Source organism: Cibotium barometz, chromosome 62 (assembly GCF_041138505.1).
Source record: "Cibotium barometz isolate CiBa-2024 chromosome 62, ASM4113850v1, whole genome shotgun sequence".
Classification (NCBI taxonomy): Eukaryota; Viridiplantae; Streptophyta; class Polypodiopsida; order Cyatheales; family Cibotiaceae; genus Cibotium; species Cibotium barometz.
The window spans coordinates 20,693,196-20,708,272 of NC_141107.1; the positions used below are offsets into that span (position 1 = coordinate 20,693,196).

The 15,077-nt window shown below is 45.1% G+C and overlaps 1 protein-coding gene across 3 annotated transcripts in view; it reads right to left on the reverse strand.

Annotated features, from left to right (window-relative positions):
- Positions 1-1,640: 1,640 nt before the first annotated feature.
- LOC147604230 (ABSCISIC ACID-INSENSITIVE 5-like protein 2) overlaps positions 1,641-15,077 on the reverse strand; it is a 29,967-nt gene continuing 16,530 nt past the window's right edge. For all 3 annotated transcript variants that reach the window (XR_015265420.1, XM_086795375.1, XM_086795374.1), the window contains one exon: positions 1,641-2,041. Coding sequence is in view for 2 of the 3 variants with exons in the window: in XM_086795375.1 (XP_086651501.1) it covers positions 1,961-2,041 (81 nt within the window). In the remaining variant the exon portion in view is untranslated. The remainder of the gene's footprint in view (positions 2,042-15,077) is intronic.

A 15,077-nucleotide genomic window follows, 5' to 3' on the forward strand; every position in this document is an offset into this window, starting at 1 on the left:
GCACCCGTTTCAAGTTCGTACGGAAATTCTAAACTAGAAGAGACATGTATGCAAATATATATATATATATATATATATTCTTCTTCTTTTGTAAAACCATTGTTTATATTAATGTACAGAGTGAAGCTCTGAAAGAGGAATCTTCACTATGATATACATCTAGAAACAGTGAAAATATACTCAGAGAGAAAGAGAGAGAGAGAGAGAGAGAGAGAGAGAGAGAGAGAAGCAAAGTCCTAGAGCTGCTACACAAATCTATATATATATATAACTTCTTAGAGATACAATTCTTTGGAGGAGCCTAGCACCCGTTTCAAGTTCGTACGGAAATTCTAAACTAGAAGAGACATGTATGCAAATATATATATATATATATATATTCTTCTTCTTTTGTAAAACCATTGTTTATATTAATGTACAGAGTGAAGCTCTGAAAGAGGAATCTTCACTATGATATACATCTAGAAACAGTGAAAATATACTCAGAGAGAGAGAGAGAGAGAGAGAGAGAGAGAGAGAGAAGCAAAGTCCTAGAGCTGCTACACAAATCCTGTAAAAAAGGACCTATGGCTGCACAAAGACCAGATACTTTCACAGCATATAGTTTGTGCCATAGTAATTTCAACAAACAAGAAAAGGTTAAGAGACCAGAAAGATCTATAAATGTCCCCAGGCTCAAAAGAGAGATGCCATTAGAGTGGCTTCGCATCTCAATTAATGAAGCACTTGCCATATAGCCCAAGAATATCAGTGGGTTCTGTTCAAGAACCTCAAGAAGTGGAGGGACCCACTAAGGAACGTCAACTATAATAGTAACAGGATGTTGCAGCGGCCCCATATTTTGATGAAGTTGCATGGACCAGATTGATCATAAAGGTCCATGGACCACATCGATCAACCAGCCAAGAGGATGGCATCTCTAATCTTAAGATGCTTTTACTATGATAACAAGTGTAAAAACAGTCAAATGGGTTTTACTAAGAGATGCGGGGACGTTTCCACTGTCTTTTCAGAGAGGGTCCGGGCCTTTGTCATGTGTGATACACTACAGAGATCAGAGTTGTATAGGCTTTTACTTACTAGAGATTAGTCACCACAGAGACAAACTACTGAGATAGCAGGGCAAGAGGTGGGACACCACACAGATATCCGTCAGACTTCTTTAGGACCCCACTGTGACAGATAGACACCAGCCCATTCAGATCAGAGGCAGAGAGACCCTGGATGACCAGATTGTGCCACAGAGACCCTCTGGCTCCTCGAGGGTGTACCAGGGATAAGGTGCCAAGTGCCCCCGTCCCTCGAGATCCAGTCCATCCCCTCGCAATCTCCAGATTCAGCAGATACTTCAGAGCCACAGAACAGCACCTCTCCAGGCAGTGGGCATTACCTCCCTGTATGATATCATCAAGGAAGATGACACATGATGTTTGGTGGTACATGAGGTTTTCATGTCGACTCCGTTGTACACGCAGAGTCAGCGTGGTACACTGGCCCTGTTTTTTTTTGTGCAGCTCGTTTCTTTTCTCATGTTGTTGACATACAGTTTACTCATATGTAACATTTTTTGTCTTCTGTAGGTGTTAATATAATCTCTCTCTCTCTTTCTCTCTCTCTCTTTGTTCATATAGCCACGTGTATGAAGGTAATTTCTTTTTCAAAGAGAAATCAAGGTTCAAGATCACAACCACTTGGGTAGGCTAACCAATCAGGTAGGAGCTACCTGACTTGTAGACAGATATTACATGTACAGTGACTAAGTTCAAACCTTGCTTCAAAGCTAGGTTCCAAGTCTGATATACAAATATACAATCTAACCTGTTGCCATAAATTTGGCTTCCATGATGGATGTAAGTTCCAAGATGCATGAATAGGTCCTCAAGGAGCAAATTCAAGCAACAGGAGAACAAAATCTGCACGTCCTTCTTGAAAAACTTCACAGCATGAAGGATGGATGCCTTCACCACGATCGAGTCCTTCGAAGTACACGAATCTGTGAATGTTGTGGTTGTCCTGTTTCTGGCAGTTGACTCCTCAAAGCCTGAAAAAAAAAAAAAAGAACACTTGCACTAAAAAGAACGAATTGACTACAAAAAGAAAATCACACTGATTGTTAAAAGGATGATGGAAATGTAGTATCTAAAATAAGACATCAATGAAGTAGACCAAATCTTCTGGCACACAAAAGTCCTGGAATCCTATAGATAGATGGAAGGAAGCAGGCAAGGCAGGGAAGGAAAGGGGATAATGTTGGAATCTGAAAGGGTGCAGATTGTAGAAGAGGGAGAGCCAATGTAAACAGGCAGAGAGATGGCTGAAATGCTAAGGATTCTGGACACACACAAGGGGGGGCAACACTGTTTAGCAGGTGGCTGGTGGATCTAGTGAGAGCAAGGCAGAGATTGAAGTAACAAAGAAGGATGCAGGGCAGAATTTTGTGGGGGACGAAGAAAATGAAGCACAAGGCTGAAAAGAGAGCTTAAGCGGCAGCAGCATGATGGGGGAAGGAATCAAAGCTCTTTAGTAGTAGAAATATCTGCTTTTTTTCAAAACTTTCTTTTTCCTTTTTTTGCTACATTGCGTTTTTGCATGTCAACAACTTGTATTTTGATGCTTCGGGGTGACATAGAATCCGGATGGAATCTACCGTTGGGAGGTGAGTTTGCCTGCACCCTTCCATGTTGTTCTAACCTTGTGTGTTAATGTAGAACACTTGCGCCTACGTGCTAGGGTTTTCTACAAATAGAAGAGTAAGTGCGGCGGAATTACATATACAACACACACAAAAGTCCTAAACTAAGGCTCAGTATTATGTACAAGAAAGAAGTAATACAACTGAAATTCAAGTACAAGATGTGGTTGAGAAGACGTCAAATCACATCCATATGACCTAGTAGTGTACACTTCTAGCTAGTACTTCGTCTACAAAGAAATGCTCTATGAAGTCCAATACTGAGGAAAGCAAATGAATGGGATATAGAGAATCTCGCAAGTTTGTGAGAGCTCTATGGTCTTGGAGCCTGGATCTAGTGCAGACGTGCACCTGCTTTACGCAGCCGAGGCCGGCAGCAATCTCGAGGCCCGCGAGGGCAGCTTTGTGGCGGTATGGGACGTCGCGAGGAGGAGATTAGTCGGTACGTCAACCTAGTTAGCTCAGCTCGTGGCTCGGTGGGGACAACCAAGACTGTGAGCTTGCCCACGGCTGTCATGGTTGGGAGGTGAGTCAGGCCTGCACCCCCTTGCTTGCTTCTTTGTTTGTTCGTTTGTTTGCAGGTTTCGAGTCTCGTACCAGGAACGATCACGAGGAGATCTGGTGGGGATTTGACAGTGGTATCAAAGCATACCTCATGAATGAGCAAGTCGGTAGGTAGAGAAGATGAGGTTGAAGAAAGGTATGTGTTAAAAAGCTTGCTGTTTTTCTGTGCATACTGCTGTTTTCAGATTCAGTATGTGTTTTTCTTCATCAAAGAAACCCATGTTGATGGGAGGTGGTAGTCGAAGTAGGGTCATTGCTTTGCAAAGAAGAGGAGAGATTCGTTGTGCAGTCGCATGAACGTAGAGAGAGAAAACAGAAAAAGCAGGTTTGCTTTTCGCGAACGATTGAGAGAGAGAGAGCACGCGTGTGCGGAGGTGGACACGTTGGCGAGTGGGCATGCTGGCCGAGTGCTGCTGGTCACGTGCGGTTGGCCGGGAGCAGTTTGATGCTGCGGGTGGTTGAGGGCGCAAGTGCATGGGCAGCCAGGGCCAGTCGGCTGGCAGGCGCCTAGGCCTGCATAGCCAGGCGGCTAAAGCCAAGCGGCCAGGCCTGCGTAGCCAGCCCAGGCAGCGCCTACGCCAGGCGGGCAAGTGCCCAGGCCAAGTACGGCCGGCGCCCAGGCCCACGTGGCCTTATGGCCAGGCCTATGAGAGGTGTTAGAAGTCATCTCCTGTCTATTTGTATACACCAGGGCCTCTGTTGTGGGTGTGCCCGCCCGTATATCATTTTTCCACACTCCCCGTATTTTTTCCCTATTTTTTCCCATTTTTCCTAGTGGTGGGAGGGCTGCCAGATGATGCCAGGAGCACCCCATTGCTGGCCGACTGGATCTTCATCAGTCGTGGGCTTCAGGGCTGCTGGCCGACTGGTTTTGATCAGTCGTGGGCATCAGAATGCTGGCCGACTGCATTTATTCAGTCGTGGGATTATTTTCTCCAGTCGTGGGCACTCTTGCTGCTGGCCGACTGCCCTCTAGGAGATGTGTATATAGCCCCTCAGCCCCCACCACTTTCTCATTCAGTTTTTCCGGGATCTTGTGTATAGAGAAGAGTTTACACACCTATCTCTCTGTGTTTCTTGTGCTGTTTATTTTCTGCAGTCTACTTGCTCTTGTCTACCCAAGTTTGGTTATCATTTCCGCTGCATATTCTGACATGGTATCAGAGCCCTAGGCTCTAGGAGATCTTGGGCGTTTTTCTGAGCAAGAGGGGGAGCAACAAGTTGCTGATTGGTGGACTGTTTCGGGCTGATCGGGAAGAGAAGGTGCAAGAGGAAGGGGGGCAAAGGTGCTGGACAGCCACTTGCAGATTTTCAGATTTTTTTTTTCCCCACCCACCCACCCTTTCAGGTTACTCTCCGCGATGGCAGATTTACTAGAGATGGCTGAGAAGCACGTGAAGATTCCGACTCTCCCCACGTTCCCAGTGGATCGTCAGTTGGACGGGTCCAATTACGGCATCTGGAAGGTCATGATGGAGTCAGTTCTGGAGTCATATGACCTTGCTGATTTTATTATCATAGGGGTGCCACGGCCGGAAGCTGAGGAAGGGGAGTTATTATCGACGAGGAAGGACCGAGAGGCACAGGCACACATGTGGGATCGTGTCAACGCCAGGGTCCAGTCGTTTATTTTCCTCAATTGCACACCACATGTGATCAACCATGTGAAGCACATGACGCTGGCGAGAGGCATATGGGAGCACTTGGCTTCTTTGTACAACAGGGTGTCACCCATGAAACGGATATCCTTGGAAGTGCAGATGCGGGTTATGAACCCTGCAAAGTCTTCGACGATGCGGGAACACATTAACAAGCTGCAGGCCCTTCAGCAGGAAGTCCTTCAAGCTGGGAAAGAGATATCATCCGAAGATATGGCCATCACGTTACTTTCCCACTTGCCTGGTCAGTATTCTGCTTTCTATTCCTCGTTGATCACGAGTGGCAGGCTCAGCACCATTAGTTGGGAGGAGCTTGTGCCAATGGTCTTGGACCAGGAGGAACGTTTCACGAACCCTCCTCACGGCGGAGGTTCGGAGGCCTTAACTGGCCAACGGTCGAAAGGCCGTAATACCAACAAGGGCAAAGGGAAGGCTTCACCGGAGAAGTCTTCTGAGAAGAAGCCTGATTCAGAACGAGAAGCTGAAGGCCGAAAGATCTTGTAATGATTGTGGCGAGAAAGGCCACTACTGGAGGAAGTGCCCTAAGCGGACAGGGAAGAGTGCTGATTCCTCAGCCTCAGCTACGAAGACTCCGGCATTTGTGCACTTGGAGATGGTGGACTCCGATGCTTCATCATCTTCGAGCAAGGAGGCAGTTGGCTTCACCGCGAAGGATACCCGGGAATGGATTCTCGACAGTGGTGCTTCTAGGCACATGACTCCATCCCGTGACTTCTTTCTGGATCTGAAACGGCAGTCAGGTCGTATCTTTATTGGCGATAACTCCACTATTCCGATACATAGTGAGGGCCGGATGGAGATTATTCCCGACGGCAAGGGGGGCAAGCATGCGTCCCGTGTTCTTTATGTCCCTGCTCTGGGTTTTCATCTTCTGTCAGTGCATGAGGTATGCAAGACTGGCTTTCGGGTGGAATTTGAGGAGCATTCAGTTGCTCTAAGGGACCGTGAGACAGGCAAAGTTGTTTGGGAAGGCGGTGTGGAGAATGGCATCTACAAGCTCTCTGCACTCTCCTCATTGACAGGCTCTCAGGTCGGAGATTTGTGGCACTTTCGTTTTGGCCACTTAAATGTGGATGCTTTGCGGCGCGCCTTCCGGGACCACATGGTGGTTGGCTTGCCAGATGTTGGTAATAGGCAAGGACGCTGCAGTTCTTGCATACGTGGTAAGCAGCACAGGGAATCCTTTCCGAAGCAGGCTTCCAGGCGGGCTTCGAAACCATTGGAGTTGATTCACATTGACTTGTGTGGACCACAGCAGATACCATCCTTGGGAGGATCTTTCTACTTCATGCTGCTTGTTGATGATTGTACCAGATTCAAGTGGGTCTACTTTCTTTCCCAGAAGGACCAAGCTTTTGCTCGGTTCAAGGATTGGCACGTGATGGTGGAGAAAGAGTCTGGATTTCAGGTCAAGACTCTCAGGGCTGACAAAGGAGGTGAATTCTCCTCGACTGTATTTTTCCGGTTTTGTGCGGATCATGGCATCAAGAGGGAATTGGCCAATACCGGATCGCCTTCGGAGAATGGAGTTGTTGAACGTAAGAACAGGACTGTGGTGGAGATGGCGAGGACCATGCTGGAGCATCGTGATCTTCCTCGTCCACTTTGGGGTGAGGCTATGGCAACGGCTGTCCATACCATTAACCGCTCTCCGACGACTTTTGTACCCCATATGACTCCATTTGAGGCATATTTTGGCAGGAAACCCGATGTCTCGCACTTCCGTGTCTTTGGGAGTGACGCGTATGTACATATTCCGAAGAAGCAGAGGGGGAAGCTTGACTCCAAGTCCCGCAAGCTGATATTTGTGGGGTATAACTCTCTTTCCAAGGCCAAAGATAGCTTTTGGGGGCTTTTAGTTTTTTTTTGGAAACCTTTATAAACCCCCTTAAGTGGGCTTCTTGCCACACATCTCTCCAGTTTTCAAGCTCTCAAGCTCTCAAGTTCCCTTGCACTTTTCTTGTGCAAAGATCAAATTTTCTCTCCACGTACCCTCTTCACGATGTCGACCCAAGTATCAGAGTTGAAGCCCCTTGTGGAATGCGAAGGCTTGCCGGCTACAGAAGGTACCGATGCCGATCTTTTTGACGATTTTGTGTCAAAATTAGTTTTCCAAGAGTTCAAAGTAGCTCTCGAAGCTTCTTCAACGGAACGTCAGGCACAAATCGCAGCCCAGATGCAAGCTTTGCAGAACTCCATCGCTCTCTTGACCACTACCCTCTCTACTTTATCGGGTATGGATAGCTTGGCTTCAGCTTTAGGCCCCAATATTATTCCGGAACCGTTTGGGGGCGAGCAAAAGCAGCGCACCAAGGAGATCGTGGACACGTGGCTACATAAGTGGCAAGTTCACTTTCAGTTTCATCCATATGATGATGGAAAGAAGATCCAGTTAGCAGCACGTTTCATGTCCGGCAAAGCTTTGCTTTGGTGGAAAGAACTCAACCCTAAGCCTTTGACTTGGGCACAATTCGAAGACGTCTTCAAGAAAGAATTCCTCAAGAAAGAGGATGATTATGATATTGTTGCCCGGTTTTCACCATGACCTCGCAGCACCTCACTTATGAGGTCTACCTCCAGAAGTTTCGGGACTTGCAGATGAAAGCTACAAAGATGGATCCCACTACTCTTTTGGGGTTTTTCGTAGCTGGTTTACCAGACTCATACCGTTTACAAGTTAAAAATAACAAATGCAAAACATTGGACGAGGCCATTCATTCAGCTAGTATCTATGATGATACAATGGTCTCTTCCAAGTCAAAACCCGTTACCGAGCAGGGGAACAAGCATAAAAGGAAGTTCTCCGCACCTATGGCTAACACGACAGAAGGAAAGTCTTCGGACCAACCTTCGAAGAATTCAAGTTCGACACGAGCGAAGAAGAAACGACTCCTTAGGGCTTTAAAGCTCAAGAAGGAAGGACGTTGTTTTATCTACGAAGAAAAAGGACACATGTGTAACGAGTGCCCAAAGCAAAAGGGTACCAAGACGAACGCAGGATGTAAATGAATTAAGTGTGTTTGAAAGCAAAGAATTACAGAAGATACTTGATTCGTTTCAAGATGTATTTCCTAAGGAACTGCCATCGGGTTTATCACCTAAACGGGCAATAGATCATCGTATTGACTTGATCCCTGGTGCTCATCCTGTCAGTATTCCACCTTACAGGATAAGCCAAGCTGAGGAAGATGAGTTGGCTAAACAACTCGAAGATTATTTGAGAATGGGCTAGATCCGTCCAAGTAAATCACCTTGGGGTGCACCTGTGTTGCTTAGGAGAAAGAAGGACAACACCTGGAGAATGTGTATAGATTACAAGAGATTGAACAAGCTGACCATTAAGAACCGTTATCCTCTCCCTAGATCAGATGACCTGATTGACCGGTTAGCAGGAGCGAAATATTTCACGAAGATAGATTTACGTACTGGCTATCACCAGATACGTATTCATGAAAGGCATGTCGAAAGAACCGCCTTTCGGACTAGGTATGGCCATTACGAGTTTCTCGTATTACCTTTTGGGTTAACCAATGCTCTAGCCACTTTCCAGCAAATGATGAACGATCTTTTTCGTGAACATTTGGGAAAATTTGTGATGGTGTTCTTGGATGATATTTTGATATATAGTTGTACTCTTGAGGATCATGTCAGACACCTCACGATTGTCTTATCTATTTTAAGACAGAATCGACTATATGCTAAGTTAAGTAAATGTGAGTTCTTTATGACCGAAATCATTTATTTGGAACACAAGATCACTAGAGATGGATTGAGCATTGACTATGACCGAGTTCAGAAGGTTTTGGACTGGCCTATACCGCGAACAGTGAAACAACTTCGTTCCTTTCTCGGTTTTGTTGTTTTTCTTCGGAAATCTGTGCGGGAGTACTCTCAGCTCACACTACCGATGACCGACTCATTGAAAGGTCGTGGACGTAAGTCAAATCAGCCTATCACTTGGAATAACGATTTGGATATGGCCTTCAGACTTTTGAAAGATAAAGTCAAGGAAGCACCTATCTTAGCATTACCTGATCCTAGTCGGCCTTATGTTCTTGAAACTGATGCAAGTGACTATGCTATTGGAGCTGCTCTATTTCAAGATGGTAGACCGGTTGCTTTTGAAAGCAAAAAGCTAGACAACACTCAATCTCGTTGGCCAACCCTTGAGAAGGAGCTTTATGCTGTGATTCATGCTCTCAAGGTTTGCAGACATTATTTATATGGCTCCAAGTTTGTGGTATTGATTGATCATCAGTCAATCAAGTATGTGTGTGATGCGGATCATTTGAGAGGAAGGAAAGCTCGTTGGGCGGAGTTAATGCAAGATTTTGATTTTGAGATCCGTTATCGGAAAGGGTCCATGAATAGTATTGCAGATGCGCTTAGTCGAATTCGAGAGGTGAATACTTTGTCGTTCACCGAGATTTCTACCGACTTATTTCAGTCATTGAGAGGGCTTTGCAGGACTTACAGTTATTTTGGTTCATTTTGGCAGGAGATCCAGGACGGGAGCTCATTGATTGACCAAGACTCGATGACTGAGCAGTCTACCATTCAGGCTGCAGGAGGCCAGTGGTTGGATGATTCGGAATGGTTTACTATTCCGTAATGACAAAATTTGTGTACCACAGATCCCGGACATTAGGTCCAAGATTCTTAAGGAGTGTCACAACGCCCCTTCTGCTGGACACCCTGGGGTACACAGGACACTATCGTTAGTGAAACACACTTTTTACTGGCCAAAGATGAAAGGGTATGTAGAAGATTATGTTCTCAAGTGTCAAATTTGTCAGGTAAATAAAGCTGAACGCTTTAGACAGGCTGGGTTGTTGCATCCTTTGCAAATCCCAGGTAATAAATGGGAAAGTATTTCCATGGATTTTATTACCGGATTGCCAAGAACACATCAAGGCCACGATTCTATTTGGGTTGTGGTAGATCGCTTGACAAAAATGGCTAGATTTTTACCGACCCGGAAGACTATTACAGCTACGCAATTAGCTCGGCAGTTTATCGAGCAATTGTTTAGACTGTACGGGTTACCGCAGGACATAGTCAGTGATAGGGACTCTAAGTTTACGAGTGATTTTTTGGAAACTTGTTTTTGAGAAGTTGGAAACAACTTTGAATTTGAGTTCCTCTGATCATCCTCAATCTGATGGCCAGACTGAAAGAGTGAATCAGATTTTGGAGGATATGCTTCGAGCATATGTATCCAAAAGACAAAGTTCATGGGAGGATTATCTTTCTATGTTAGAATTTGCATATATTAGTACTAAGCATACGAGTACAGGATTTAGTCCTTTCATGCTTATGTATGGTTTTCAACCTAGATCACATGTTACGGTAGGATTCTCAGAACTTCAGCATGATGTAGCACGTAATTTTTTGCAAGATATGTAGGAAATGTTACAAGTTGCGAAGGAATCTATTAGAAGTGCTCAAGACCGAGACAGGTTTTATTCTAACAGACATCGTTCACCCAGAGAGTTCTCTGAAGGAACGATGGTGTATTTGCGAGTTCCGAAAGATTCCCAGACTTTACGGACAGGTCGATCTCTGAAATTATCCCCTAGATACTGTGGACCATTTCGTGTTACACGACGGATTGGTTCAGTTGCATATGAATTGGATTTGCCTTCTCATGTGAAAGTTCATCCTGTATTTCATGTCAGTAGACTTAAGGAAGTACTGGGTGGAACAGATCAGTTAGTTACTCCTCAAGAAATTATAGATGTCAAGGACATGACATTTGTTCCGCACGAACCTGAAAAGATTCTTGGATTTCGTGAAAGAAGATTGCGTAATACGCTTATCACGGAATACAAGATCAAATGGAAGGATCGTGTTGAGGAGGACGCTACATGGGAGACATTGACTACTCTTCAGAGAGATTACCCTGGCTTTTTAGTGAGCTCAGGAGTGAGCTCTTAGAGGAAGGGGAGTATGTCATGTGCACAGTGTGTATCTACCGTGTGCTACACGCACGCAAGACTAGTTTCGAGGCTTGGAGAAGCTTGGAACTAGGCAGGTTGATTGGCGAGCTGAGTTAGGAAAAAACTAACGGGCGGGCACCCAAGTATGGACGGGCGGGCGTCCAAGTGTGGACGCCCGATGACCGGCCAAGAGCCTATAAAAGGGTGGCCAAGGTTAGTTATTGGGATATAGAGAATCTCGCGAGTTTGTGAGAGCTCTATGGTCTTGGAGCCTGGATCTAGTGCAGACGTGCACCTGCTTTACGCAGCTGAGGCCGGCAGCAATCTCGAGGCCCGCGAGGACAGCTTCGTGGCGGTATGGGACGTCGCGAGGAGGAGATTGGTCGGTACGTCAACCTAGTTAGCTCAGCTCGTGGCTCAGTGGGGACAGCCAAGACTGTGGGCTTGCCCACAGCTGTCATGGTTGGGAGGTGAGTCAGGCCTGCACCCCCTTGCTTGCTTGTTTGTTTGTTCGTTTGTTTGCAGGTTTCGAGTCTCGTACCAGGAACGATCACGAGGAGATCCAGTGGGATTTGACACCCATGGATCTGGGGACACCTGGATTACACCCGTAAGCCAGTGTGCTGCACAAATTGTCTTCTGTTCACCTGTAGTGTGTGGATTTGTGCAAAAGAAACGCGTATTTGAAGGCCAATGAAGACTTATAGCCAAAGGTGTTCACATTCATTAAAAATGAGGCCGGGCATTCACAGTGCACACTCATTAAAGTGAGGCTGGGGACCTTTGTTGAAGTGTTCATGGAGCTGGTCGCTCTCTTCTATGAAGCATATGAGCCATCAAAAGAACTTGTGGAGATTAGAGGAGGAGGGGCTATCCACTCTCTACTTTCAGGGTTGTCTACTCTTTGCTCATGCATGTGCATGCTTATCTACATGCATGCATGCTACATGCAAAGTTATCTATATGCATGCATGCAACATGCAAAGCTGCCTACATGCATGCAACATGCAAAGCTACTTTCATGCATGCATTTCACATGAAAGCCTACCTACCTGCATGCATGCTACATGCAAGCCCATGCAACCATGCAAGTTCATGCAACCATACTATTACTGTTGACCTTCTTAGCATCTTTAGAAGACGCTGATAGGACAAAAAATGTATAGACTTTTTTTGGTTCATGCTTGTAAATAGGGTGTGTGGAAATAAATGAGTGAGAGGGTGTTATGTACATATTTTCCTTTATGAGAAGAATGTAAATTTACTTGGGCCAAGCCATTGGATTTTTCTTTGAAAACCCAAGGTGGTGCATGTATTAAATATGGCTTAGGGGAAAATGTGAGTTTAGGGGGTGTGACTTTTTATTTAAATACTTTAGCGAATTCTTTTTGGAAGAGTGGTTTAAAATGAAGAGGTGGTTGGAAAAATAGCTCGTAATGGACACGAAGGAAAAACAAAAAAAGAAGTTGAAGTTCTGGTGGCACCACGACTGGCTGTGTGTCACTTCTGGATGATTACGATTCTGTTCGTGGAGCACATGCATTTACTTGCTAAATCTTGCATGGAGTCTGCAGGCGCTATAAAACGCTGGTACGCATGTCAGAACGAGAGGGGAGAGAAAACAAAAAAAGAAGAGCATTTTCGATTTTCTTTGATTTACTGAGGAAAAATCATGACGCTGAAAAATGGGGTGGCCCGTGTTTGAAGACGCTGCCGTAGACCTGTGAAAAAAAAAAAAAGGTGAAGAAGACGCCAGCTCATTTAGAGGAGCAGTTTGCTGGTTTGAAGTAATGATCGTGATGCTACTTTTTGCCGTGAGTCTGATGAACGGCGGCCTGCTCCGACTGAATTAATCACCACGGTGATGTTGCTTTTGATCCACAGCCTGCTTCGAATCACTTTTTTTTTTAATGATCGTGATGCCCATGTTGTCCCTTTGACTTAAGCAACTTGCGGATGATTCGTGAAGCTCTGAATGAACGGCGGCCTGCTCATGATCGTGAAGCTCTGAATGAACGGTGACCAGCTCGTACATGATTTTGTGACGCTGCCCAATACAAGTCTTTTACTACTCGTGAAGATCGTGGTGAAGCGGCTCACTGCTGGACTTGCGGATGATCGTGATGCTGCCTCCTTAAAGCTGAAGAAGTTTGATGTGCTGAAGCGGCTAGTTGTTGTGGTATGTTGAACAAGTTCAGAGGACGTGGGTGCAGTCTCTTCTGGACGATTTGCTGAGCAGATGTTTTCATTTTGACGTGCTGCCAACTGAGAAAGATTGGTGATGTGCCTTGATCGTTTAGTTGCTGATCTTTAATTTCTGAGACTCTGCTTTGAACGATTTTATGCAATTGATGAAGACATGTTATTTGTTGATGATCAGTCTAGGCCATTAATGCTATGTGAAGAAAAGTCTTGTTGCTATTTATTTTTCTTGATCAGAAAATCAGAGATTTCCAGAACTATCTTTTGTCTTTCCATTGAGGCGGAATCCATTGCCTGGTGGGTCAGATTATCTCTGAGTTTATTCTATTCAGAGTGAAGCATGATTCTATCTATTGAGCTCGACAGTGGTATTGAAGAAATCCTGTTTTGTGGTTTTCAAATTGAAGTCATATTCTCCGCAGTACATGGGGATTACTGGTCTTTACTTTTGCAAGTGGATGAGGAAGAATGGGAGAATGTTCGTTTACCTGCTGAAGAGGACCTCCCTGAATACATTTATCATCTTGAGTTTTGTACAGAAGTTGATGTAATTTGATGGAAAATGTATCTTATTTGTCACCTGAAAGTAATCTCCGTCTAAAGTCTTTGTAAGGGAGGTTTTTGTGGGAATGTGTGTATTCTTCTTGCCTGGGTTGTTTTCAGCTTAGTGTGAAGGAAAAGAGTTGGGAGATAGTTGCAAGAAAATGAGGCGCCAGTGACTGGTCTTGTTTGCTTAGGAAATAGATCATAGTCTTTGCCGTTTATCTCATCATTCTTTGGCGATCCTGCTGGGGACCAAAGTTTTCTCAATTGGGATTTGTGTGCACCCAAGACGGGACAAACCTGGAAGTATGGCTCACGAGTTTGCTCGTTTTTATGGCTTGCCTAATGAAGATCCGGAAAGGTTTATAGAGAACATAGAATTCACCGCCTTGATTAAAGATCGAAATTCTCTAGAAGTGTTGCTTCAAATTCTATCTTTTTGTTTGGTAGGAGAGGCTCGTTCCTGGTTGCAAACTTTTAGAGCTGAGTTTCATGATGACCAGGGTGTTCAGAGGAACCCCACGTATGGTGAAGTGAAGGCTGCATTGGTTGCTCATTTTGTTTGCACCAGAGATGCTGATGGAATATGGAGAGAGTTGTGTGCCTTGCAACAGAATTCTGGCCAATCAGTGGATGACTACTTAGGTCGTTTCACGGTAATGTGGAACAAGTGGCAAGCTGCACTAATACCAGAAATCCCTCCCCGTGTGATTAAGAAGGACCGGTTTATTGCTGGTCTTAGATCTGACATTCGGGTAAAGGTGGAATGCAAGGAACTTCCCACATATGAAGATGTTCTCCGAGTTGCCAAAGAAAAAGAAAGAAAGATGAAGAAGCTGACTCAGATGGGTATAGAGGTGTCAAAAATACCAACCGTTCCAGAGCTTATTCCACATATGGTAGCTGAGCCACCGAACACAGTACCAAAAAAAGAAGAAATGCTGAAAGAGGAAATTCATGAGATGTCTGAACTCATGAAGAATCTCAGCTTAAACTTGATGGCAGGAAGAGGTCGGGGACGAGCTCCAAATGGCAAAGGACCAAGCAGTATGCCTCCTACTGGTGGAGCTCCATCATCATGGTTTCCAGGACGAGGTCGAGGTTTGACTGCTCCTTATGTGCAATGCTTTAACTGTGGAGATTGGGGGCATTATAGCACTAATTGCGATAAGCCTCCAAGGATGGGTTGTGAAATTTATCCTTTGCCCTCTGGATTAAGTAATAGAGTGAATGATCATAGTGTGGAAATCAAAGATGCAGGTCAACCAGGATTAAGTAGCAGTTCCAAAACTTCTGTGGAAGAAAAAGGTAAAGGAAAACTAGTGAGTCTGCTTGGTTTGGAAGATGATGAGGTGACTGTTTTGCCTTTGGGCAAGCGAGATCGAAATGAAGAAGCTGAACCCAGTGCTAAGAAAGGCAAGCAAATGGAAGAGGTGATCACTCGTCAGAGGAAGAAAA